General features: G+C 36.2%; 3 protein-coding genes, 1 long non-coding RNA gene and 2 other non-coding genes across 9 annotated transcripts; 3 read left to right on the top strand and 3 right to left on the bottom strand.

Annotated features, from left to right (window-relative positions):
* Positions 1-1,221: 1,221 nt before the first annotated feature.
* On the bottom strand, positions 1,222-7,642 carry LOC141532369 (nucleolar pre-ribosomal-associated protein 1). Its single transcript, XM_074250688.1, has 5 exons — positions 7,548-7,642; positions 7,259-7,488; positions 6,260-6,588; positions 1,629-6,183; positions 1,222-1,545 (listed from the first exon to the last, which is right to left on the bottom strand). Exons 2-5 carry the CDS (start codon positions 7,472-7,474, stop codon positions 1,294-1,296), a joined length of 5,352 nt encoding a protein of 1,783 aa, XP_074106789.1. The 5' UTR covers positions 7,475-7,488; positions 7,548-7,642; the 3' UTR covers positions 1,222-1,293.
* A 734-nt stretch (positions 7,643-8,376) lies between these two features.
* On the top strand, positions 8,377-27,426 carry Dgo (ankyrin repeat domain containing protein 6 diego). Of its 3 annotated transcripts, none has more exons than XM_074250659.1 (7): positions 8,377-8,726; positions 14,809-14,914; positions 15,002-15,100; positions 19,572-19,673; positions 25,167-25,376; positions 25,434-26,868; positions 26,944-27,426. In XM_074250659.1, exons 2-7 carry the CDS (start codon positions 14,822-14,824, stop codon positions 27,096-27,098), a joined length of 2,094 nt encoding a protein of 697 aa, XP_074106760.1. In that variant the 5' UTR covers positions 8,377-8,726; positions 14,809-14,821; the 3' UTR covers positions 27,099-27,426. The 3 variants fall into 3 exon arrangements, with proteins under 3 accessions (XP_074106760.1, XP_074106759.1, XP_074106761.1); XM_074250658.1 differs by lacking the exon at positions 8,377-8,726 and adding an exon at positions 13,009-13,100; XM_074250660.1 differs by lacking the exons at positions 8,377-8,726; positions 14,809-14,914; positions 15,002-15,100 and adding an exon at positions 17,959-18,033.
* Positions 13,654-17,440, bottom strand: LOC141532355 (uncharacterized). The gene is made up of 3 exons (XR_012480078.1): positions 17,300-17,440; positions 17,154-17,223; positions 13,654-13,670 (listed from the first exon to the last, which is right to left on the bottom strand). It is a non-coding gene; the product is annotated as an uncharacterized LOC141532355 (long non-coding RNA).
* On the top strand, positions 15,550-15,622 carry Trnar-ucg (transfer RNA arginine (anticodon UCG)). The gene has a single exon. It is a non-coding gene; the product is annotated as a tRNA-Arg (tRNA).
* Positions 18,387-21,857, bottom strand: LOC141532354 (CLIP domain-containing serine protease B9-like). 2 transcript variants are annotated; one of them, XM_074250667.1, is made up of 3 exons: positions 21,683-21,857; positions 18,821-18,919; positions 18,387-18,759 (listed from the first exon to the last, which is right to left on the bottom strand). In XM_074250667.1, exons 2-3 carry the CDS (start codon positions 18,891-18,893, stop codon positions 18,560-18,562), a joined length of 273 nt encoding a protein of 90 aa, XP_074106768.1. In that variant the 5' UTR covers positions 18,894-18,919; positions 21,683-21,857; the 3' UTR covers positions 18,387-18,559. The 2 variants fall into 2 exon arrangements, with proteins under 2 accessions (XP_074106768.1, XP_074106767.1); XM_074250666.1 differs by having other exon boundaries at positions 18,391-18,759; positions 18,821-19,647; positions 21,683-21,855.
* Positions 20,595-20,710, top strand: Trnal-caa (transfer RNA leucine (anticodon CAA)). The gene is made up of 2 exons: positions 20,595-20,632; positions 20,666-20,710. It is a non-coding gene; the product is annotated as a tRNA-Leu (tRNA).
* Positions 27,427-27,450: the final 24 nt, after the last annotated feature.

Raw genomic sequence — 27,450 nt, 5'->3', positions numbered from 1 at the left:
TGAGTGACGAATCGATTGAGATCGCCATCAATCATGTCCATCACGCGCTGGACCACCCGCAATACATAAAATCGACTGGAGAAACCAACGACTTGGCGCACGTCATCACAGAAGTTAGTTCTCAGGTTTCTGCATCAGCAACTGAAGACCCAGCAACCGATTTGCTGGAGACAATAATCCAGGAGTCGAGCTCTAGCTTGTCGGCACATCAGATTGTCGAAAGCAACTCGGTATCACCTAAGAGGAGCTTTTGGTCTAAGCTATTCACTAAAAAGTCCCAGGATGAAGCCTCTATAGCGTCCATTGGGTCAAGAAATGACTCGTCAGCTTCATCGACGGCGTTGAAGGCCGCAGAAGAGCAGGTCGCTCAGCTGGAAGCTTCTGGCCCCGCGGATCTGACTTCGGTGAGTGCTCTGAGCCGAGAAATAAATCGTAAGATCTGCGTTTGGTCCTCTGGAATGTCGCTGAGGCATGAGGTTGGCGCCTCAAGACCCGGAGCGCCGCTCAACGTTCAATTCTATTCCCAGCCTGAGGATATAGTGGGCCACTGGAGTCTCCTGGGAAATTTGGATCCTCAAGAAGCTTCTAGCGGTCTCAACGACTGCCTTTTCAACGCCATAGCAGCCCAGACTGGTCTGAGACCCACAGAATTGAGGGAAGCGACCGTAGCGCGCATGAAAACCAACATCCGGAGCGTGGCACGCAGGATTCAGGACCTAGCGCGTCAAGAGTCCTGCAATAGGATTGTCCTAATGGTAGGCGGCGCAAAATACGAAGGAAAAACTCCTGAAGACGCTGGTCGCCTCCTACACGCATCTCAGTACGGGAAAGGACATCCTTCTTATTTACCAGGACACCCCAGAGGCCACGCGTCGAACCCCAAAGCTAAAGGGATGAGGGAGAGCGTCGAGAACTACTCCATCAGCGATGTGAAGGCAGGTTTCCTCAGCGTCGAGGACCAGAACCACGCTGCTAATCTTGTTCTCAATACGAATGCTGCCAAGCACGCCATGATGGCGCTTAACGCCGGCTGCACCCGAGTCGCCATCAACGTCCCAGCTTCCGTGGTCGACGGCGACCTTCCCCAGGCTGCTGACTTCGCTGACGGAGTCGCTGGACCCATCAAGGACATCAAGGACCTGGTCCTCGTGCTCCAGCACCATGCTGAGCATTACCAGGACCCGGAATATGAAGTGTTTATTCACAGTTTTTACCCAAAAGTTTGAGACTAAGTTTTTATTATAAATTGTTTATTTTACATTGTATTTAATAAAGTATAAATTTACAAGTTTCTTAATTGCTAGCTTTTAGAATCATACAAATCATAAATTCTGCGTGATCTTTCAGAGGTTTGTCGCTGGTTCCTAACATAGATCTAGATAAGTGCTTAAGAATATTGGAAAGAGTGTTAACAACTTGGTACGTCCGCTGATCAATCTTGGGTGCTAGCTCATGCAGCCAGTTGAACAGACTGTACTCCTTGATCAGGATGATGTTGGCCCTGGGAATCTTCACTGTTGCTTCAATGATCTGGAGGATGAGAGTCTGGAACAGAGTAAATGATTCAGTTATGGTCATCAGGTTTGGACAGAATCCAGCCGGACCTGATGACTGGAACCTAAACTTACCTTGGTGTCGTTGTCAGCTAGCACAGATCCATAGAAATCCATGATCATCTTGTAGATGCTCATCTTGAAAGCCAGTTTAACGTCATGGTAACTCTTGATTCCATCCCTAACGCACTCCAGCATCCAATGGCGGTAGCTCTTGTGGTTGATATCCGAGTTGTGAAACAGGGTCAGGAACTCGGGGACAACTTTAAGATCCAGCGCCTGCTTGGCCATAAAGTACCCTTGGATGGGCGCGAACATGACGTTGCCATCTTTGGCGGAAATGAGGGAGGTACGCGCAAGGAAGGTAGTGATAAGGCTACTGAGTCTCAGGGTCTCTAATTTAGCTTCTGGGCCCATTAATTGCGCGACTCCGTTACGTAACGCGTCAATGCATCGGAGCCAGATCATCTTGTCCTTGTTTTTAGCGGCATCAAAGTGGTAGTAGAACTGGCTCAGCGCGGTGAACGCCGCGAGTCTAATGTCTGAGTGGTTGCTAGCGCAGGAGCTCAGCACCAGAGCCATTGCTCCGCTCTTCACCAACTTGTTAGTAGGCAGAAGCTTGTCAGCGGTTGACAAGGTCACCATCAACGGTAGGTAGAACGCTGGGTCGTAAATTTCGTTTTCAAATTCCAGAACTTCAGTAGCCCTTAGTCCGCGATCTATTGGATAGAATTTTACAGTTCGGGCGACGATTTCTGAATCCAGAAGCTCTAAAGTCTGGCTCGCAGGCACCTGACGCCAGAGGTTAGTGTCTACGTCACCACCCGTGTGGTTCGTCGCCCCCCGGCCCCAAAGAAGCCCAGTTTCTAGGTACAACCCGCGGGATTCGTAGAACTGGAGGATCATCAGGATCAACTGGTCCGCGGTGTTTAGGGTTGCTTCATACGCTCTCATCAGCAGTTTCAAGTCTTCTGATTGGATTTTACCAGGAACCTTGCGAGTCATCGTCAAAAACAGTCGCAGGAGGGAAACTTTAGTCGTTGATTTGCTCAAAAGCACTTCTTCGAAGTTAGAATTCGTGCGCATCATATCGTAGGTTTGCTCCGCGTAGTTGTCGCTGGTGCTATCGGAATACGCTACACTGAAAAGCTTGCTCAGAACATCTATTATCGAAACCACTGGAGTGTCCTCCTCTTCATCCAGATTCAGCAGGATGTTCAGAGAGTACAACGGACCAGCAGGCATCGGTTTTTCTTTAGGCATGGAAACCTCAACTTTCAAACCATGTTTCAGAGAATAGTTGACCAGCTGCTTGAATGCATTGTTCCTAACGATCTTCTGAAACAAGTAATCCTCAGCTTTCAACCTTTCCAGTTTGTCCAAGGCCTTTGACATGCAGCGAGTGACAGCGTCCAATCTCTCGACATCTTTCTTAGCTTTTTTCAAGGCGCTGACTGCAATCGGTAACAAGATCTGCAAGTACTCCTCTTCTGTGTCAATTGGGGATTCAAATTCCGCACGCTTTTCCCAAACTACGCTCACTAACGCGAAGTAACTGCTGTTGATCCTTTCCAGCTTCTCTCGACTCTCCAGCAACTTGTCTGCAACCTGCTGACACTGTTCTTTAGTGAACTTCTTACTGATCAGGAACTGGGCCGCGGAGGGGAACTGGTCAATCCAAGGAGTCGCAACTTCGTCAAAGTACGCTAAGATTTCAGGTGCGTAGTTTTCAAAAATAATCGTCAGTAATTGAGGCTTCAACTTTTCCAGGTTGGGTTCCATCAGCGGGAACAAGATCTCAGGTTTTTTAAGCTCGGTTAGCAAGAATTGGGACAGTGGTGCTACCAAAGCGTGATTCTGCTTCACCAGAAGATTGATCAGAGCAATTGTAGGGTTTCTAAGGTCCGTCAGGACTGCCTTGAACTGTTGTTTATCAAGGTCCACGTGGTTCTTGCCCAGGAACATCAAGATCGCTGATTCCCAGGCGCTGGTGTTGATTTTCCTGGCCTTGAGCTTTCCAAGATGCCGCCAGAATTTCATCACAAGGTCAGCGCACTCAGAACCTAGCGACTTGCTAGCCAGAATCTCCAGCAGCTTGCTCACCAGTCTTCCTAGAGTCGTCAGTTCTTTTTGATAAAACTTGTTGCTCTTCAATTCCAGGATTCTTAAAAGTAACTCGCGAATTTCTGAGGCAGAGAACTCAAAGATATCAAAGTACTCTATCTTATCAATAATCTCGTCATTGAATTTGCTGTCAATTGCTCTTGACAAGTCACTCAACATTTTGTTCTTGTAAGCATCAAGGACTGGAATCAGCGCGAAGATATCAAAGCATTCCTTGCTGATAAAAGTCTCGCCAAAGTTTTTCGTAGCAATAAACGAAAAGTTCTTCAAGACTACTGGGTGCTCCGCGAAAAGCTTGGCAAATTCTCGGAACCTATTTTGAACCCTAGTGCTGTTTTCAGGAAGCTCCTCAGAGCTCTTCATCAACTTGAGGATCCAAAGCAGCGCTATCTTACACTTCCTAGCTCTAGTTTCCTGGTTCGCCTTTACCAAGTTAGTAAAGTAGAACAGAATCATACGGAACAGATTCTCCTTTTCAATTTCCGTGCTGACTTCCAAGCTCTCCAAAGTTTCCAGGTTAATATCCTTCTTGGACAGCAGATACTTGCTAACGCTGCTCATCAACTCACATGGAAATTCCTTAAGCTTCTGCACCTCACCATCCAGCCACCCTTTGAGGTACTTCGTCATCAAATCCGTGTTCTCCACCAGCTTTACCAAGATTCTCGGATCCCTCAACGAATGCAGGGTTAGAATCGTCACGTAGCCCAAGAATACATTGACAGTTTCATCAAAGCTCTCCTTGAGGGAGCTTACAGCCGCTATAAAAACCATCGGAACCAAGCCAAGCTCCAAATCCTTCTCCTGCTTCTTCAAAGCCTTCTCCGTGTCCTTGAGAACATTCGCAAACTTCTCCGGACACTTGGACATCTTGCGCAAAAGATTCACCACCCACTTGGCTAGTCCAGCTCTCTGGTCCTTAGAGAACCACTCAAGCGCTTGGATCCAGATGTCCAGATGCTCCCTACATTCTTGAAACGGCTTCAAGGGCCCCAGAACTGTCTTCAAGGTTCCAACCAAGTGTTCTGAACCCTCTCCCAAGGATTTAACCAAGAACGTCAAAGAGTTGCTGAATAGTTTCTCCTTTACCTCGTAAGCTTTCGGATCCAGCCAGTAGTTTACTTCAATGACCCTGACCTTGACTCCAAGCTCAACTCCATCAAAGTCAAAGTCAACGCGCCCCCCAGGTTCCTGATTACATTCGCGGTAGTTCTCCAACAAGGTCAGAACCGCGTCCAAGTACTGACTAGGTTCTTCAGGCAGGAACTCTTGATCCTGCGACTCGCCAACAGAGTCTCTGAGCTCGTTCCAGGCCCGGAGGACGTCCGCTACCTTAGGAAGATGTTTGGCAAGGTAGTTCTGGATAGACACCCTGTAACTTTCAGCATTCTGCTCAGAGAAATGATCATCTATGACCGCGAAGAATTTCCTGACCTTCGTCAACATCGCCCCGAGGGTCAGGAGCCCTTGGAACCTAACCACCAGGTGTTCTGACGTAACCGAAGGCCCAATCGCCCTCAAGACACTGGCCGGCGCAGCAAGGGTCAGAGTTACATTAATGCACTGCGGGACGCTCAAGGTTATCAAAGTGTTTTGGATAGAGTCCAAGCTAAGACCCAGGACGTCGCGGTAGAAGGACACAAGGTTGATCCAGTTCCTGTTGGGTCTAGGTTCGAAGAAGGGCTCGCAGGTTCCGAGGATCAGTTTTATCAGGTCAGGGCAGGAACCGAGGATCCGGGTAACCAGTTCGCGCGGCCGGGGGTGGTTCCAAGGCTTGTCCAGGTTCTGAATGACCCTGGCCACACGAGAGTTGTGATCCTTGCGAGTTCCAAGGTTCTGGTCACGGAAGATGATCCCGTGCTTCGCGGAGGTCAAGAGCGTGATCAGGAACTCGTGGGTTGCTGAGACTACTGTCTCTTTATCCTCAACCGGAGGGTCGGTGGGGCCTTGGTTCTTGCGGCGGGAGTCAGACCAGGACCTGGGGCCGCGGTAGTTGTAGAGCTGGACGATTGATTCGATGACCTGGACCCCGAACAGGTGGTGCTTCTGGGTCTTGGATACCGCGGGGTTCTCCAGCACGTACTTCTTCAGGACGTTCAGGACCAGGTGGACCAGGTTCGCGCGGTCGAACGTCAGTTCCGGGAAGATTGAGACCAGCAGCTCGGGCTTGTCGATCAAGCAGCGGACTGTCCAGGGTTCGGTGTCTATCAGGAACGCAAGGAGGAAGTTTATGAAGCACACGCGCACGCTTTCGGGGTCTGAGGGCTTCGTTTGCTTGGCTAGCAGGGTGGTTGTTTCGCGGTCGAAGGTTAAGTGGGTCAGAATGTCACGCGGGAGCGAGTCCCCTAACATCACCATTGACGTCAGAAGCTTCAGGGCGGATTTTCGCTGGCGAGGGAAGACTGACTTGGACATCAGCGAGCGCAGCAGGGAAATGTGGGTGTTTAGTATGAACCGGCAGGCTTGGATCGTTGAGGGCTGCTGTTGCGGGTGGGTTGCTATCGTGCTGAGGAAGGCAGACGGTTCTAGATCATTTTGTATAACTTGGAGAAGCTTACAGGTTTAAGGATAAAGTCACTTACCGCATAATGACCAAAGCTGCGGCGTTGAAGACCAGCGCTACGTCGTTCAGCCGCTTCTTGTCCAGTCCGTCCAGCAGCCGCAGGATCTCCATCACATTCCCTCCGGAGTCCAGGTAGTCGGCTAGGATTTGTCCCGGGGAAATTGAGCCGAGCGCTACGAACTTTCGAAGGGCGCCGAAGGCATTCGTGCTTGTGAAACTATTCCGGAAGTATTTTACTGTTAGCTGCTGGTCTTCGGAAGTTATTGCTAAGGTTTCTTCCTGGTCTTCTGGCTCGCTGAGGACTTCTGAGGTAGTAGGGTCCTTTAAAGGACTTGGCTCGGAGGTTTCCTGGTTATAAATTAATAAAATTTTTTTTTAAATAAATTTAAAAAAATTTTTTGAGTTTGATTTTGACACAATAATTATTTAATTTTTTTTTTTTGTAACAATAAAATGAAATAAATTTTTTTTTTTTATAAAGATTAAATATGAAAATGATAAAAAAGTAGAATTAATAAAATTTTTTTTTAAATTAAAAAAAAATATTTTAAATTAGTATTTTTTTTTTTTAAATAACTGCCGAAAAAATTCTAAATTATAATCAACGATTTTATTGAATTTTTTTTTTTATTATAATTAATTTTTTTTTTTTTTTTTAAATTAAAAAGTATTAAAAAACATTAAAATTTTGTTTTTATTTCTTAATTAGCGATAAAAATATAAAAAATAATATTTTTTCAATTAAATTAGAACTTAAAATATTTTTTTAAAATTGCACTTACAATTTCTCAAGTTTTTATTATAAAAAAGGTTTTTTTTTAATTTTTGTAACAATTTTTAGAGTTGAAAAAATTCTAAAAATTTTTAAATACTGTCTTTCTTAATTTTAATTAAAATTTATTATTATTATCAAATTAAAATTCTTATTATTATTTTTTAAAGAAAAACAATTAAAATTATTTAAATATAAATAATTATTATTAAATAAAAAGTTATTATTATTAGTTTGATAACTCACGTGGTTAACCTCGAAATTTTCCTTCAATTTTTTAACCTCCGGTTGATTTTCAAAATTATCCTCATTTTCCCCATTTTCCAATTTTCTCTTTTTTTTCTTACTCCCTTCATTTTTCTTATTCTTCAATTTTTTCCTTTTTTTATCACAATCATCTTGATTATCAAAAGTTTTCTCCTGCGATTTATTTACTTTATTCTCCTCTACAATCTTTGTCATCTTGTATTTTCTATCTGTAAAAAAACAATTATGTTATTAAATTTATTTCCATGAAAAAAAATTGAATAATTACCTTAATATTTATATAAAAAAATAATTTTAAAAAATTCAATCTAAAAGTCGGCCAAAGATGCACAAAATGTAAACACTTTCCACGTGAGATTTTTTATTTTATTTATTGGTTAGAATTATTATAATAAGGTCGATAATTAGAATGATAAGAGTAATAACGGATGTTATCTTACCGGTAACTGGTTAAACGCTGTATTAAAATTCAATGCGCGCGCTTTTTTAAATTTTCGCGGGAAATTCATTCAAATTCAAAAGTTTTTGAATTAATAAAATAAAGTGTGATTAACATTATTATTAATTTAATAGCTAAAAATTTTTTTTTATATTTTTTAAAATAATATAAAACTAAAATTTGTCAACAATAATACATTTATAATATAATTTTTTATTAATATGTCGAATTAAATACTTCAGTATAAAATTATATGAAAAAATGTAAAATTAATAAAAAAAATTAAAGAATTATAAATAAAAATAAAATTTTTTCCTGCGCTATCTTATTCTATATAATTTTATACAATAAATTTATTTTTGTATATAATTATATATAAAATACTAATTATCTAAAGTTACAATTATCTAAATATTTGTATAAAATTATAAAAAACAATGTAAAATTATATTATTTTTTATTACACTCTCGAAATTATATTTTATAAATTCAATATAAAATTCAATTCAAAATTATAAGTCCCAAAATTATATAAATCCCAGTGGGAGTGCAAGTGGGAGTGAAAGGCCCAACAGTAGTGGGGGTAAATAGAAAGAGGATCGATCAGCGGGGCCTTAGAGTCAACTTCAGTGTATCCTCGGCATCGAGAACTTTCACCGCTCGCTCGCAGCCTTTCCACGAACCTAAAACCGACCAAAACAAAACAAAAATAATTAATTCTGAGAACTAGACGCCGATGCATTGGAAATCGACCTACTTGGTAATACCTTGAAGTCCATAAGTCAAAAATTCCTCAGTGCCGTGCAAAGTGTATCAAAAAAGTGGAAAAATGGGCCTTAATATCGGAACTCAAGCCTGGGATAAAATTGTTTTTAATTGATATGTTCAGTATGAGTGTCTGACGAAGAGATCATGTTCTGATAAGCCGAGAATTTTTAGTGATTTGTGGTGCTGGTTTGGTGTCTCTTTAATTTGTGAACGCTGGACCCCGGATTTAGACATTGATCGGTAGGTTAAACGAAATTTTCCTTGGAAAACTTTCAAAATTAATTCTTAAACCGCTTTTTTGGTGTCTGGACCCGGAAAGAGCCCAGACGGGTAAGGGAACTCAGCTTGGCTCCTCGTCGCGCCCTGTGTGACCAAACGGTCTTTTTTTGCAACCGTTCAGGTGGATAAAAAATACTAAGGCCCATTTTTGTAAAAAATCACGCTTTTTTTTTTTTTTTTGTTAATTGGAGGAGAATGTTGTAATTAGCGGCAATTATTGTCCTGATGAGTTTGATGACTCAATAAGATATTTAATGGCCCGGAAAAAAAAAACCGTCTTAATTTCTCGAATTTTTGATTAACTTTAAATTTGAAGATTTTTAATAAAGAAACTATTGAGAATAGAAAAAAATGTTTCAGATAAAAATTGTAGCTAGGATTCCCTTCTATAAGAAAAATTTTAGCCGGTAAAAAAATTTTAATTAGGAAAAAAGTTATGAGTGATTTAGTAATGAGCTAGAAGTTTGAATTAGTGACTCGTTACAAATTTTCAATAATTAATATCTTGGAACTTAATGAGTTTGGAAAAAAATTTTTAAGATAGAAATTTTAGATACTGGTGGCTTCTTTGCAACAAAATTTGCCCGGTTTCTTAATTATAATTAGGAAAAAAGTTACAAATTTTTAAAATTGACCCTCCGAGCTGCAAATCGCGCCCAAGTTCAAGGACACTTACCTTCTAAATTAAATACCTCAGAAACTAATTGTCGGAACTGGGTACTATAAAGATAAAAATTGTACCTTTAAGTGTCCTCTTTGAGGTAAAATTCGTCCGGTTCAGTAATTATAATTAGGATGAAAGTTATGGATTTTTTAAGTAACAAAACACGATAAATTTACGAAAAAAATCGGTTTCTCAACGCGGGGGCGTTGAAAACTTCACGAAAAACTATCGTAATCGGAAAAAGTCATAGTGGGTTTTGAAGCTGAGACTTTAAAGATTCTAAAAATCCTGGCAAAGATATAAAAATCCTTCGGCTAATTATTATAATTCTTCGGCAAAGTTTAGAAAAGTTATTAAAATTTGTCAGTATAATTAATTGATAACCCCCAGGAAAACCAGATAATAATAATAAAAAATTTATAATCCCAGATAAAAATATATAATCTCGAGTGTCCGGTACGTGTCCTGGTGATAAATGTCCACCATATCCTGGTAGCAAAAAAAATAAAAATAAAGCTCCCTCATCAACACTAATTTATTTATCAACAAATAAACCGACTTATTATCATTTCCCCTCATTTTATTTATTCGAGTCTTTAGATAAGCAATTGTCTAAAATAAAAGTTTAAGAGGGGGGTGATTTAGTTTCCAGCCCGGGGATAAATTTACTTAAATTAACGGGTGATAATAAAAATAGTCGTCGGTCAAAGTCTTGAGCTTGATTTTTAAAATAACGGGATCGGTCAAATAAACCGGCAATTAATATTTTAACTGCGAAAAATTATTGATTATAAACGCGCTGAAAATTAAGTTCCATAATCAGGGCTACCTTTGGGAACTGTTTAAACTTCTATGAAAAATTACACAGATGCCATTATATAATAATACTTTGAGCTATTTTTTAAAGATGAAAGTTAGATTTATCTACAATTTAAAATTGAATAAAAAAAGCGTAGGTGGGTGAATATTTACGATGGACGATACGAGATTCTGTTCGTGATTTTTAGACACTAAAAATTAGCCGTGACAATTTATAGACTCGTAAGTGTTGCTAGTGGATAAAAAAATGTTAATAACGATCAATAATAAAAGAAAAAATGTATGTATAAAATAAATAAAAGTAAATAACAAAAATGTGTTGACCATTATGGGAATGGACAGCCCGGCATATGGCGACGACGTCGGGAATGTGAAGGAATGTGCTAGAACGAGAAAGAGTTTGGAGTGATAAGAGGGAGATGGAGAGAGAAGGGGAGAGTAAGATGGAGATCGCGAAGATGGCGAGAGAGAGGTTAAGAAGGGATGAGTCGATAATTGTTGGGTATTTCAACCGTTCTGCAACTAGCCACTCGGGCCTTTGATCCGGATGCTATAAATTATTCAAAGTCGAGTATGTAATAAAATGTCCTCAATTTTTATTTACTGGATGTTGATATTTTTGGGAATTTTGAGAAAATTTTTTTTCCGGATTAAATTCAGAAGACCGTGGTCGAAATTGGGAATTGTTTAAAAATTTTTCAAAATTTGGGACGTGGTCCAAAATTGGGACAGTTGAAAATTTTAGTCGTTTTCTAACATGGACCAAAATTAACGCGATTATAAAAATTTTCAAAATTTGGAAAATGGCCTAAAATTGGGACATGTCCCAAAAATAAGACATGGATAGTTAAATAAAAAAATTTGTATAGATTTATTGATTGGAATAGAATCTGAAATTGGGACAGTATAAAAAATTGGGACATGGTCCAAAATTGAGACAGATAAATAATTATTAAAATTTGGGACATGATCTGAAATGAACATTTGCAATAATAACAATAAAAATAATATGAATGGGTTAAAGAGGTGACGGTAATGCTGTAATAGTTGAAGGTTATTAACGAGGATTGTTAATACGGAACGAATGAAGATAAGAAAAGTTCAGCAAATGTGAATTTACGTGGTTCTCTTCTCGGCTGTTATACGATTAACGTTTAGCTACCTCATTCGTGATTTACCTCATTCAGAATGTTATATACCATAAAGACTGCCCAGACGATACCCCGGCGTCTTTTATCATTATCCTCTTGTGTGTGCGTGTGTGATTAAATATATAAATGTGTTGGTGTACATCTTAACCATCTGGTATTATATCCTCTGTTGTGTCGGTAATTAAAACATTAAAAGCCTTCGGATTATCTTAACGACTGCCCAGTTACATTCAACGATATTAATTGGTGATAAACTTGTAATCAATGTTTACTATCAAGGTTCTAATTGATTTATCATCAGTCATCAGCCATGAATCATCAACTATTGGTTTCCTTTTAATTTCGGGCCTTTGAAATCCGTCCCAATTTTGGCCATTATTAAATGTGTCCCATTTCGGACCATGTCCCAAATTTCGAGATTTTTTCCACAATTCTCAATTTTGACCCATGTTTTTTTCAGACCATGTCCCAAAGTTTACAATTTTTCAATCTTCAAAGCTCGATAACTTCTTCCCCGTTCAGTTTACGAAAAAAACCTATCAAATCTTTTTTTTTAGCCCATAAAATTTTCTTTTCACCCATATAAAATTCTCCCCAAAAATTCCAGCCCTTTCCCTTTCAACCCATAAAAACATGAAAACGATCCAACATATCACTCTTATAATAATTTACTAGTCGAGATTTTAATCTCCATGAGTGATTAAAAATTTTTTGCCCGTACATATCAATTGCCTCGTCATTAAAGCAAGGTAATAAATTTTCACATTTGCTCATTGAATTTCTATCTGCAAATAAACCCGGTAATAATACAAGCCTCAAAAAGGAAAAAAATATTGAAATAGAGGAGAAGAGAGCAGCAATCTTTACTTCGACAAATGACACGTTGCAAACTGCGGTTATTTTTTTATTGAATGTAGAGGAGTATGCAAACTGTATCCCATTTCCCGTGTAATCTAATAGTCGTGCCCGAGTGCTCATATATATATAAGTATGGACGTTGTTGATATACCCATGGTTTATGCATCGTATAACTACCGGATATCGGGTGCGTCTATCTTTTATATATTACAGATCGCCACGGGTTTGTCTTCAGTCCTCGGTCGTACTTTAGACGCCTTTACGGCCTTATTATTTAGCTTATTTAACAGTTTTACCTTTTTCTTTGGCCTTATTCTTGTTTTTATGCTATTAAGTGAATTTTTTTAAGGTAAAATAAAGTCATAATCGGTTTTCGCGGGAAATTGTTGAAAAAATAAAACAAAACGGTGGGATTACTCAAGTTTAATTTCCTTTTCAAATGTTGATTATAGTTATTACATACAATATTGATCAGTGCGGGAAAAATTCACTTTTAAAGGAAAATTTCTACAAAATTTTTTCAATATAAAAAATTTCTCTAATTTTCCTGAATTCCCTCCCAAAAATTCTGAAATTTTTTTGTTTCTAAAATTCCTTTCAAAAATTTTCATCTACCTCCAGTTTTTCTATATTTCCTAACAATCCCTCCAAAAATTCCTACAACCTCCAACTTTCCTAAAATTCCTCCCGAAAATTTCCCCTAAGAAAATTTTTTTTTCTCAGAGCTTCGCCACCTAATTCTCCAAAAAAAAAAACAAAAAAAAAAATGCCGGTACCACGTTCCGAAGTGTTATTAGACATGTACGGTGACGAAGATAATGGCATAACATACTCTTACCTCTTGTAAGTATATTAAATTCCCCATCTCAGTACATCTATATTCCCCACACAAATTATAATACCTGAAAGCTCCCAGGAAGGAAAATAATATTTCGGATAAAAATAATTAATAGAGGTATTTATTGAACACGATTGACTGGACGATAATCTTCATTTACTCTCAGACATCGTGTTCGATGTAACTAACCCTCGGGTCTTATTACCAGCGTTACTGTATACTCTACACCATCCTACAGTACATATAAGCGATCCTTTACTGGCTTTGTACGCTTATTTTTCTCGTTTTGGCGCTCAACACATTTACAACAAACGTGTGTGTTGTAATGGAAGGCAACATATCTCCAACACTCACCAGTAGACTTGTACATATACCCCGAGGATGCTTATATATACTTACAGACTTATATGCACCTGCAATGCTCTCAACTCATAGCAGTTCCTTGTTGTACGGTGCCAATGCATTAAACGTCACTGTTTTATTCTTTTTCTTCTCTTGGTGGCTGCTAAACTCAATGCTTTGCTTTGAGAAGAAGAGAAATATTAAGTTCCAGTCCGACTAGACCACCAGGATCTCTGGAAAAAATCTGGAGGATAAATAATTGCCTGAACCGTCTTAAATTTAAAAATAATTTCGAGCTTTTCTTTGAATTACAGTTTTGTGACAAGAGGGCGCTGAAAAGTTTGAGAAAAAAATTTTTTTAAGGACTAAATTATAGTGGGTTGCAAAGCTAAGACTCTGAGGATTATAAAAATGCCGACGAAGATATAAAAATAATTAATTTATTATTTTTAATTAAATCATTAAGGCTCATCAATTTTTTTTTTTTTTAGAAAATAATAAGTTTTGAACTTTGATAATTTATATTAAATTAATTATGGACTTTAGAGCAAAATTTTTGGAACAAAAATTGTAGCTGTAAGGGTCCTTTTTAAAAAAAAATTTAGTTGGTTCCTTAATTTTGATTAGAAAAAAAATTATCAATTTTTAAAGTATAAAAAACGAGGAAAAATCAGTAAAACACAGTTTTTTAAGTTGGGGGCGCTGAAAACTTTATTAAAAAATGTCAGAATTAAAAAAATTAATAGTGTATCTTAAATAAGAGACCTGAAGGATTACAAAAATGCTGGCGAAGACAAAAATAATTATCTGTCTATTTTTAATTCACTAATGAAGTTTAAAAAATTAATTTTCACAAAAATTTTAACTTTTAAATTTTGTCAATAATTTTAATTATTAAAATTTTAATTAATTAGTGGTTAATTTCGGACGCAAGCATGCGGGATAAGAAAAAGAGGAAGATAATTAATTGTAAAAATTTAATGATCCATTAAATTAGTGTTTATTTAACGGTAATGCAACTGTTGTTACTTTGTAGGGATATTGTTGTGCAGCAATATATCCGATCTTATTATTAGTACGGTTGGATGGTTGTAAAGTCAATTCTACGGACAAGTTGTTGCGTTGAAGAAACTGAACCGCTATATATATATATATATATATATATATATATATATATATATATATATATATATATATATATATATATATATATATATATATATATTTATTTATATAATGGAGGGAGGACTGCCAACCAGGCGGAACTCCTGTTCGATATAGATGTATAATAGTGCGTAAATCGGTTGTTAGCAATTCATTCTTTGTTTGCAGTTTTTTTTATTAAGCTTCATAAAAAAATTTTTTTTTTAGATGCATCGTAGGAATGGCAGAAAAAATACGAGAGGCGGCTGCACGCGGAGAAATTTTACGGCTTACAAGACTCCTAGATGATGGTATCAAGCCATTACCCGACGAGGTAAGCATTCGAAAACAATCCAAAATTTGATTTAAAGGTTGCTAGTTTATTATTCAAAATTCTAATCTAAAATTCATTTTTTTTTAGCATGGTCGATCGGCGCTCTTCATTGCCGCGGCCTCTGGGCAGGTTCCAGCCTGCGAAATTCTCATAAAACATGGTCAAGATGTCAATACTCCGGACAACGTAAGTAAACATTTATTATTTAATATTAAAAATTCTGAATTGTGATTTAAAAATGAGCTATGATAATCCTGCTAATTGATTACGGGTTAATCTTAATAAAGCTTGAGTCAATAAATAACCGAGCGATTAAATTTATTGAGATTCTAATCTCGGTGATTAATATAAAAAAACTACTAATTTATTTATGGTAATTTTATATGAATATTTATTGCTATAAATAGCAATTTTTTATTTGAGGCACGAGGCTTGAAATTTGAGATATTGAAGGTGAGTTGAAGGAGTGGGGGGAATTTACAGAGAAAGATTTATTGGATGGTTGAGATAGAATTTCTTTTTTTTTTTTTTGTAGTTAAAGAAAATAAACAAAAGTAAAAAATTAGTATATAAAATAATCAATAGCAACCCTCTGCAGCAGCTATCAGCCTGAGGGATAGCTCCTGCCCCAACAAGGCCGTGTGGCCTAACGGATAAGGCGTCGGACTTCGGATCCGAAGATTGCAGGTTCGAATCCTGTCACGGTCGGCCACAAATTATTTTTTTTTTTTTTAGAATTTTCTTAAATTCTTAACTCACCTCACTTTCGATATTAATTTTCTTCCACACTCTTCATTTAAATTTTATTATTATTATTAATTTATTAAAATGCTTGAGCGTAGGAGCGCAAATAAAGGGTCACGGTCGGGGATTTTATTCCGACACCATAAACCGGCGATTTCATGGGAGAGAAACACCCATGCTTATTGTCTGGCATCACATTCCATGCATGTATTCATAGATTTAGGGCAGTGAATTATTAAAAATAAAACTGGAGATAAATTCGAAGAAAAATAAAAATAATCGGAGAAGTGAACGGATTTTATGAAAAAAAGATACTAAATTGAAAAACTAGTCTATCATTTTAAAAGTGGTCGTATGATACTTGTCCTCGTTATTTATACTCTCCATAACCTGAGGTTGATCCTCGTCTTAGAGACGAGTCTGAAAAAGAAGTTCCAGTTTTTGCGGCAATGCCTTTGCTGATCCGATAAAAATGTTTTCCATTAACCACTTAAATATAATATATATATATATATATATATATATATAATTATAAATCAATAGTACTAATATAATTAATAATAATAACTCTTGACTTCTTGACAAGTGAAAATAATTCATCTATTGATTAGGATAAATCCTGTACTAACGGTCTTAACTTGCTTTTTGCGAAAACCATGAGAATAATTGAGGAAACATCTGCAAAAGCACCTGTCGCCCATTTCCGTTCCCGAGATACTTCTTCGATGCAATTATTATTTATAACTTTGTGCGAGTTGATAATTCAAGAATTCGAGATTTAATGTAAGTTTTTAAATTTGAAGATTTTTAATAAAGAAACTATTGAGACTTAGCCGATAAAAAAATTTTCATTAGGAAAAAAGTTATGAGTGATTTAATAATGAACCAGAAGGTTGAATTAGTGACTCGTTGGAAATTTTCAATAATTAATATCTTGGAACTTAATGAGTTTGGAAGAAAATTTTTGGGACAGAAATTATAGATACTGGAAGCCTCTTTGCAACAAAATTTGCCTGGTTCCTTAATTATAATTAGAAAAAAAGTTACGAATTTTTAAAATTGACCCTCCGAGCTACAAATCGCGCCCAAGTTCAAGGACACTTACCTTCTAAATTAAATATCTTAGAAACTAATTGTCGGAACTGGGTACTATAACAATGAAAATTGTACCTCTAAGTGTCCTCTTTGATGTAAAATTCGTCCGGTTCAGTAATTATGATTAGGATGAAAGTTATGGATTTTTTAAGTAACAAAACACGATAAATTTACGAAAAAAATCGGTTTTTCAACGCGGAGGCGTTGAAAACATCACGAAAAACTGTCGTAATCGGAAAAAGTCATAGTAGGTTTTGAAGCTGAGACTTTAAATATTCTAAAAATCCCAGCAAAGACATAAAAATCCTTCGGCTAATTATTATAATCCTTCGGCAAAGTTTAAAAAAGTTATTAAAATAGATTTTAATAAACTTTTTGCTCTGATCCTCTCCATAATTACCTTTAATATAAAGTATCCCCTGCATTCTCTCTTCGAAATCTCGCTGGGAGTCAATTAAATACAGCTTTTGCTGAAAAAAAAAATTGCCCACGTGCCTTTTACAGAGTAGCCCACAATTAATTTACACCTAGCCAATAAATAACAACCTTTTTTGCAGGATCTCTTATAATTCTCCTACTCTCCACTATCAATTGGACACGTGTAATTTGTCGTAATTACTAGAATCTCGATCCAACCTCCATCGTTATTTAGCTAAATAAATTCTAGGCTATCATCGTCCACTCACCTTCAATTATTCGGCTTATGATAGTAAATAATAATGATAATTAAATTCGCTACAAGCTTATTTGCTAAAAAAATTATATATATTTTTTTTTAATTTGGTCCTGGATAGAAAAGGGGTAGAAAAAATTTTTTCCGATCAATAAATTAATTTAAAAAATATATGAATAAAATAAAATAATTTTTTTTTATCTCAAGTGTCTGAAGAACTTGAAGAATAAAATAAGATTTGTTGAATCAACGGATTGACTTTCGACATCGATTGTACGAGACTGAAAACGCATACGTGCTCGGAACAATGATACCAGTTTGACTGGTAGCCTCCATCTTTATCTGGCTAGTGTAGCGGTATTGTATAGTGTAGAAACGTTGTAGTCTGTTAAAAGAGAAGAGTTTAAGAGCTGGGAGTCACAACAGTTCAGTAAACGATACGCATACAGACAACAACATATACAACCTTGCGTGGAATATAATACACTCTGCAGTATATTCGTGAGTAAACAGCGGTAGGGAGGGAGTAGCTCGGAAGAGTGAAGGAATGGGGAGAGCGGTAGAGAAGCATACATCGGGTATTTCCATGTGCGTTTTATGTTTCCTTGTAAGTATTATTATATCATGGCCTCTGTGTAATTTTTCACAGAAGTTTAAACAGTTCCCAAAGGTAGCCTTGATTATGGAACTTAATTTTCAGCGCGTTTATAATCAATAATTTTTCGCAGTTAAAATATTAATTGCCGGTTTATTTGACCGATCCCGTTATTTTAAAAATCAAGCTCAAGACTTTGACCGACGGCTATTTTTATTATCACCCGTTAATTTAAATAAATTTACCCCCGGGCTGGAAACTAAATCACCCCCCTCTTAAACTTTTATTTTAGACAATTGCTTGGGGAGCTTTATTTTTATTTTTTTTTGTTACCAGGATATGGTGGACATTTATCACCAGGACACTTACCGGACACTCGAGATTATATATTTTTATCTGGGATTATAAATTTTTTATTATTATTATCTGGTTTTCCTGGGGGTTATTAATTAATTAGAAATAATAGTTCGGGTGCAAAGAGACTCACAGCTACAAGTTTTGTCTGAAACATTTTTTTCTAGTCTCAATAATTTCTTTATTAAAAATCATCTGGTACACAACAAACTTTCGGCATATTATCAAAAGTTATACCACACTGTGAGCCACGAAGATAAGCGACATCCTTTTGATAAAGTGGCACCATTTTAATTAATCTCAGCAACGGCGGGCAATCTGCAATATTTATGCATAGTCCTTGAAGTCCAGTCGGACTTGTACAGTCAAAATTTCTCTCGTTTTCTATAATTCGAAAATAATTATAAAAATACCTGCTTAATTAAAATTATTATAATTTACTTACGTGCAAAAATTGTAACACTAGTAACTATAATTATTGTGAGAGTAATTATAATTGGCAATTTTAATCTGTCCATGACGGCAGCTTACTAAAAACTGAGGACTTCCCGTGACAGCGACAAAATAAATAGTGAGTGATAATTATAATAATAATAATAATAATAATAATAATAATATTATTTAAAATTGTCGCAAAAAATATACGGAATTTTAAGAGAAAAGAAGCTGGAGATTCCCAAGGTTAAATGTGTAATATTATTAATGTTATTATGACGACTGGGTCTAGTAAATTGAATTTTAAAATCCACGTGAATTAATTATCTGTAAATTCAAACAAGTTTTTATTAAGTGTTTACAATATTGTTCTGATGCTGAAAATTTTAAATTTAATCAACATAGATATGATCATAGTGAAATCGTGAAATTAACTATTTGAGTCACTGCTTCACTGTTAATTTATCATTTAATTGCAACGAAACGTCGCAGATAATGATGTCAGTACAATCGTTGTCGCAAGTACCATTTAAGGCCACGTGTCCACTATATAAACAAACGACAAACAAAACTCGATTTACACTCGTAATAAATGTCTTAAGTTCGGTTTCTTTTATCAAATAATTCCTTATTTATTGAAGCTACAAGCCCTAATTAATAGCTATCCCAGTTCCCAGCAACTAAATAAATCCCTTTTAATTAAGTAGGAAAAGTCGATCACTGCTTTTTTCATTATATTATTCTCATTCCTTATTTTACAGACTGGAGTTACTCCCTTGCAAAAAGCCGCCACTGAAGGATATCTTGAAGTCGTTGAGCTTCTGCTGAAGCATGGAGCTGATATTTCAAAGCAGGATAATGTTGTAAGTATTTGGAAATTTTTTCCTAGATCAAAAAGTCACTAGAAAAAATACTAAAAAAATTTCCTCAACAAAAAATTACCAGAAATAATTTTCTAGATCATTAAACTACAAGATAATTTTATTAAAAAATTAACAAGTAGAGAATTATTTCAGAGACTGTTATTACGAATAAGACCCGAGTAGTCCAACATGAATGGTCGCATCGCGTGTCGCATTAAACAAATACACGCGATATATAATATAATTAATATAATAATATATAAAATTACATTTAACCACTTGTTTTTATGATAATTTTGTTATATAGTTCAACTTTTCTCATGCAAGTTCTCTCCCTTTAGCCGCTTGAGTGTGTTAAAGTTGTTAAAGGTGCGATTTCCGAGCAAACACACGTCGTCAAGTATATTTATCGTTATAACACACCTTATATAAATTACACTCACCGGTGGTCGTATCCTCGGTTTATTTTAAATATTTATTATTTTATGATTTATTTTCTCTAGGGTGGCTTATCAATAAAACATTTTATACTTTTTTACGACCATTAATTTCTAAAATGCTCTATATTCTCTCAACAATCCAAATTACATAAAATCTTTTTCGTCAAATTCTGTCAAAAATCAAATTTCCTACAAAAGTCCTTAAAATCATCGCGATAAATCGCATTGTTCAGAAGATATGGATCATTTTCCATTGATATGATTCCAATTCGACAATTTAGAGCATCGAATAATCTAAAAACTGCGATTATCTCTAAAACTAAGCGCCCTATGCAAAACTTTAGAGACAGCAAACTTGTAGAGAATCAAATTTATGGTCAAAATCCTTTTAAAGTTGAATTTTGCCATGCAAAAATCGCAGAAAAGCAAGAAAAGGCTGTCCGTAAGTTGAATAATGTAATCTAACTGAAAAATTTTTAATGTCAGGATGGCCGAGCGGTCTAAGGCGCCAGACTCAAGGTTCAAACCTTCTCCACTAGGTGGAGCTGAGGCTTCTGGTCCTCTATGAGGGCGTGGGTTCAAATCCCACTTCTGACAAATTTTTTTTTCTCGATCTTCAATTGATAGTATATTATTGAAACACACTGAAAGATATCTAAAGTGTCGTTTTATTTGACAGAGTTTAGTCGCAGACTGACTATAATGTTAAAACTATTTTATTGTGAGATCTAACCCTCTATTGTCCTTAGTAAAACACATGTTTTTCTTCTCAACTAAGACCGTAACATTTGGTTGTACTGTGCATAGTAAAATAAAGAGTCCTTTGTACAACTCAAGTACCTGAGGTCATAAAACCAAATCTATTCAAGTTTTCTTATTCTAGCTGCACAAATGTGTTTTAAATGTGTTTTTCACATTTCAAAACTTTAAGTTTGATTTTTGAAATTTTTGTCCGGCTTTCATTAACTATATCCTTGTCTAATTTATCAAACCATTTAAATCCTCGGGATAAAATTATTAGTTAATTAATTATCAACAATAATAATTTGAAAAATTTGTTTAAATTTAATCACGAATAGTTAGATATAAAAAAAAACATTCGAACTGCTAGCTCTGACGTCACGCAAGAACAGAGATAAATGGGTCACAAACCAACGCTTGTCAAAAAAAAAAAAAAATTAGATTGATTTTTGTTAAGAAAATTCAACAATATCTTCGAAAATAAATTAGCATACAGCGTAGGTGTAATAAAATAATCCGCGTCACTATAACATATTTAAAATTAAATTCTCAGCATATTTTATTTACTATTTTTTTTTTTAATTCCTGTTTCATCTGTAATTTTATTTTATCCTTCACACGTGCTGACGGTTTTATTAACAAGCTACTTTATCTCATAATAATAAAATTCACAAAATATATATATATATATATATATATATATATATATATATATATATATATAATAATCTAACATCTCGATTAACTTGTCTTAAAAAAAAAAAAAAAAAAAAAAATTATTGATGAGTTTTTAATCTTCTAAAATAAAAATAAAAAAATGATCATTACATTTTTATTCGCTAATAGATTTTATAATATATAAAAATTTTTTGTCTCGTTATAAAACCATTAACACACATATGAGATACGGTTGAGAGGTTAAGAAACACTAAATGACACTAAATTCGTCCGATTCTGGTTGTTAAAATAATATCAAGCTAACTGAACTTGAATTTTTTGTCGAAATTGTCAGGCGTAAATAATGTAACAAACGAGAGAAGGTACTGCGCAAGGTAGCGGTGAGGGAGAGGGGCTAGGGAGAATTTGAGTGGAAGGGATACGAAGGATGGAATAGAGAGTAAAAGAAAGGAAGCTATTGTGAGTTTAGTTTGTTTATGTTACTGAGAACTGGTGTCATGTTTCGTAGCCGGTGGATCTAAAATACTTCCTCGAAATGTTTTTAAGAAATTTTCATGCACCAGATTAATGTTTAAATTTATTTAGTTATTTATTATTTAATTGAAATTTTTAAACAACTAAACAAAATCAATATTTAAATAAATTAAGAACGTGTGTCTTGAATTATTCCAACAGTATACAAGAAAAATAGTAAAATAAAGTACACGTATTAATAATAAAAATATAAAATTTTTAATTTTAGATGTTAGAAAAAAATATTTTTTTTAGAAATTTTTCTAGTGACTTTTGTTTTAGGACATTTCTAGTGAATTTTTAAATCTAGAGATTTTTCTGGTGACTTTTTACTTTGAAAAATTTTTCTAGTAACTTTTGTCCCTAGTTTTTTCTAATGATTATTATCTAGGGAATTTTTCTAGTGACTTTTAGTTATTTTCGTCTAGGGAATTTTTCGAGTGATTTTTGTCTAGTGATTTATAAAAAGAATTTTGGAAATTATGGATAGAATTAATAATAAATAAAGTAAAAAAAAAACAATATTATTATCCACATAGAGTGATTCAAATAGAATCTTTATTTTTAAAGAAAAGAATCATATCGAGAGAAGTGTCGTTACTTAACAGAGTTTAATCGCAGACTTACTATATTGTTAAAAACTATTTTATTGTGAGGTCTAACCCTCTGTATTGTCCTTAGTAAAACACATGTTTTCCTTCTTAACTAAGACCGTAATATTTGGTTGTACTTTACAGTGTAAAATAGAGAGTTCTTTGTACAACTCAAGTACATAAGGTCGTAAAATCAAGTCTATACAGGCTTTCCTATTCTAGCTGCACAAATGTGCCTTTAAATGTGTTTTTCACATTTAAAAACGAATAAAAGAAAAATACATTATTTTTCTAAAATAAATATTTCTAAGAACCAAATATCTAAAATATAAAACTAAAAGTTTGTTACTAAAATTTATTTTTGCTCAGAGAATCCAACAAAGAATTTCTCAAGTAATTTTTTTTCTATAAATTTTTAATAAGAATAATTTTTCTAGTAAAATTAATCTAAGGAATTTTTCTTAAAACTTTTAAATCTTGCATTTAAATCATCCCAATGCAAAAAATTACAAATCAATTTCTGACAAAAAACTTCCCAACTCCACAATAAGATTTATAAATTTATTCCAAGTTGCGTTTATGGGATCACCAGATAAACATGGACAAACGTACCTATCCCCCTTTTCTTTATCCTTACTCTTAGTCATGCATAGTACATTTACGTAAGTGTTTATATACATAAAACCACCTTATCAAAATGGCGATTGTTGCTCACTCGCATACTTAAGTAGTTTTTGTTTAATTCTCGAGTGAATATCTCCAATTACCTCAAACACAGCATCGGCTATATTCCACCATTAAAGGCAATAATTATTTCTTAATAATTTCATTTTCGTAAAACATTATTAATGATTATAACCGAGACAATGATTAATAATAATGACATCTACCTGCTGTGTAATTTACTCCTGCCATTAAAACATTTTTTTTTTTTTTCAACAGCCGATTAAAAATAGACAATTAATTATTTTTATCTCTTCGCCGGTATTTTTGGAATCCTCAGAGTCTTAGCTTTGAAATACACTTTAAGTTTTTGCAATTCTGATATTTTTTTTGGTAGTTTTCAGTGCCCTCAAGCATTAAGATTTTTCAGCAAAAAAAAAAACAGCTTCGAATGCTCCAAGCGGTTAAATGATGTGTTGTGTGCAAAAAATGCTTACTACAAGAAACCGCACGCAGTAGGAGGCCACGCCTTTACCTGCAGTTAGTCTGCGGTCGAGCAATTCGCGAGTTATCTTTAATTTCTTTTTATTTTTTTAGCGCAAAAAAAAATCAACTGTAAATTTTGAATTTTTTACTGTAACTCGTCAGCTGAATTTTTTTTTTAATTTTAAATTACTAGATTGATAGGAAATTTACCCCTCTACAAAAAAGGTTTCTTATGATTTTTTGATAAAATTAACCGTTCAAAAGATATCCGAGGTCAAAGTTGATTTTTGGGAAAATCGTAAGTTTTTCGCGGGGGTTTTTTATTGTAGGAAATTTAGGAAAATTCTCAGAAGATTTGAGAAAATAGCTCTTGAATCTTTAGTTTATAGTCCCTAAATAATAATTTCAATGCCGAAGACATACAAAGTTGAGTCTTAAATATTTTTTTGGAGTTCCAAAACTCAAAAAGTAGCTTTAGAGTCTAGGGGTCATTTTCAAAGCGCTCTAAGTCGTAAAATAATTTTTTTTCAAAATAACCTTGGAATTATATCGATAAAAAATTTTCCGCTCTACAAAAATGGTCTCTTACGATTTTTCAATAAATTTAACGGATCGGAAGATATCCGACCTCGAAGCAATGCTCAATAAATTTTAAAAATGGAGGCGCTGAAAACTTGGTTAAAAATCTTAAAAATAAAAAATTTGACCATTAAATTTTAAACCCAAGACTCTGAAGCATGTAGAAATACCGGCAAAGAGATAAGAATGATTAAACTTCCTTGATTAGTCAAGGCCTTGAAAGTGAAAAATTTTTTGCTCATTTATTTAAATTAAATATCAATTTTCTTGAGCGTTTATTATCGCAATAAGAGGAGACATCGCGTGATATACATCATTTAGATCGGTTGTTTTATATCTGTATATATAACCAAGTTGTTAAAGTCACATTTAACCGTGCGCAATTCTAAATAAAATAATAAATTTAAAGTTTTATTAGCAGTCTCCAGTAAAGACATAAAACCATTAAAGTTGTCATTTATTTAATTACTTTATTTTATTATTTTATTTCTACTATAAATACATTCTAAAAATTCAAAACTATTTAAATTAATTCTAAGAAATTAGTCACACTTAAATTTTATTCTAAAACTCCAGAAACTTTGATAATAATCCTATTTTTTCGATTGAGCTAAAAAATGTTAGATTTTTCATTTTCTGAACCGCAAATGAAGCTTAAGGAATTTTTTTTCTTCATATTTAGCTGCAGATCCTTGTTCCTTGAACTCTAAGATTTCCAAAACACCCCTAATATATTTTTTTATTTCAATATTAACGCAAAATTTAACCGCCCCTAATTCTGACTTTTTCAAATTTTCCAGCACGGAAACTCAGCATTGCACGAAACGTGCTGGCGTGGCTACAGCCGAACAGTGTCAACCCTATCAAAGGCGTTGGGGACATCTAGAGGGCCCCTGCACACCCGGAACTTCTCGGGCTTCGCTCCTCTGCACCTGGCGTGCCAAAACGGGCACAACCAAAGCTGCCGAGAGCTTCTGCTCGCAGGCTGCAACCCTGACCTTCAAAACAACGTAAGTATTCAGCAAATCCCCTAAATCATCAACGTGCTGATCTTCCTCTGTATTCAGTGTGGAGACACCGCTTTGCACACAGCAGCGCGCTATGGGCACGCAGGAGTCACCCGGATTCTGATCTCAGCGCTCTGCCGGGTCTCTGACCAAAACAAGAATGGAGACACAGCCCTACACATTGCTTCAGCAATGGGCAGACGGAAGCTAACCCGAATCCTGCTGGAGGCGAACTGCGACCGTCACCTGAGAAATAAGCAGGGAGAAACTGCCAAGGACATCGCCAGGAGGAAGAACCTGGCAGAGATTCTGGAGATCATCAACAAGGCCAAGAGCAGGCCCAGGTCTCGATCCAAGACCCTGGATGACGTTGACGCCAAGGCTCCTAGTCCCAGTTCGAAAAGGAAGACCAAGGACCAGGTCAAGGATCAGGAAAAGTCCAAGTCCAGTCTCAAGGACAAGACCAAGGACAAGCCCAAGGACAAGGCAAAGGTCCACTTTGAGCCGCAGAGGAAATGGTCACCCTATGGCTGCCACTACTACCCAGACCCTGAATCTTTTCCTAGTCCCAAGCTGGATTCTCTGCCCGCTGACCCTCTGGCTCGCGGGGAGCAGTACTACCTGGACCTGGCAGGGAACATCAGGAAAGGGCCCGTAGGGGTCGGCTACACCTGCTACTGCGCCCCGTTCTTCAGGCACATGGAGGCCAAGATGAAGCGGGACAAGGCCGAGCTGAAGGCCCACATTGATCAGGCCCACGAGCGACTGGACCTCAAGGTCGCGCACCTTGAGAAGAAAACCAGGGGCCAGATTTCTGAGTTGACCAGGCACTTTGTCCTGGAGAAGCACAGGTGCGAAGAAAAGCATGCCCATACCAGGTGGCTGACCCGGAACGCCGCTGGAAGACACTCCGAGCGGCCTGGGCCAGTTTCCAAAGGCCCAGAGGGAATTATCAGGGCTAAGTCAGTTGAAGATCTGCTGGATGACCGCCAGAATGACCGCAGCTTTGAAATCCCTGGAGAAACCTCCGGGCAGCGGCTGGGCAGCCTGGACAACCTGGACATTCCTGCGATTCCCAGGCTGAGCAAGAGCTTAAAGGAGCTGCCCAATGAGACTGTTCTAAGGGTCCTGGAAGTCGCTCCAAGGTTAAATGAGACCTTTGATGGGGTCATAGGCAGGAACAGGCCCGAGGAGGTTAACCCTGGAGAGGATGATCAAGAACTCAGCCGCAGGAGTGTCCATGAGATGATCAAGAGGTTCCAGCAAGTCCCGAGGAAAAACAGGAGCGAGAGCAGCGAGGAGGAGCAGGATAAGTGTGCGGCTACCAATGGATTAGGGAGGGGGAACTATGAAAGCATTGCGCGCATGCCCTACAGGAGCCGGAGTGCTGTTTACAGCCCCACGCCCTTTCAGGGGCAGCATGATGCCCATAATGACTCTGGGTACAGCACCAGGATGTACGGCTCCAGCAAGGGGGCCTCACCTTCTTTATCAGGTAAGGCTAAATGAGGGGAGAGGGAAGGGAAGGGGAATAGAGGACGAGTCGGAGTAATTTAAGGAATTTTTTCAGGACAATTGGACTGTGACCTTCAGGCTAGGTTCTCCAGCAGAGAACACCTCGCTGCGTTGATAGAGCAGCCGAGGAGTGGGGGAAGCCATGACATCACCGGGTTTGAACGTAGTGCGGATATGGTTGTGAATATCGGCGCTGCTAGTCTTGTTTAGGTTTTTTGTAATTTATTTTGTAAGATGATTTATAAATTTATAAATAAATTTGTATAGTTGAAAATAAATTTAATGATTTTGAAAAAATTTTAGAGGGAGGGGGGCAAACTTAAAAAAAAATTTTTCCATTTGGTTTATATTTTGTTATGAATTGTCTGTTGCTTAGATTGTCAGTAGCCACAGCGACGTTTATGAATTCTCTTATCTGCAAAGATTTTTGTTTTGTTTCCGGGTGATAGAACAGAAATCAATTGTCCACGAAGCAATGATAATTCTAAGAAATATAAAAGTAATTATTTTTATGCAAACGTTTTTGAGTTATCTTCTGAAATACGTGCGTCACAATAAGTGA

The sequence above is a fragment of the Cotesia typhae genome, unplaced genomic scaffold (assembly GCF_013202065.1).
Source record: "Cotesia typhae breed Kobodo isofemale line unplaced genomic scaffold, CoteBio_Ctyphae contig_59, whole genome shotgun sequence".
Taxonomy (NCBI): domain Eukaryota; kingdom Metazoa; phylum Arthropoda; class Insecta; order Hymenoptera; family Braconidae; genus Cotesia; species Cotesia typhae.
Note: the sequence above shows the minus strand (reverse complement) of the source record. Positions and strands in the feature narration are given on the sequence as shown.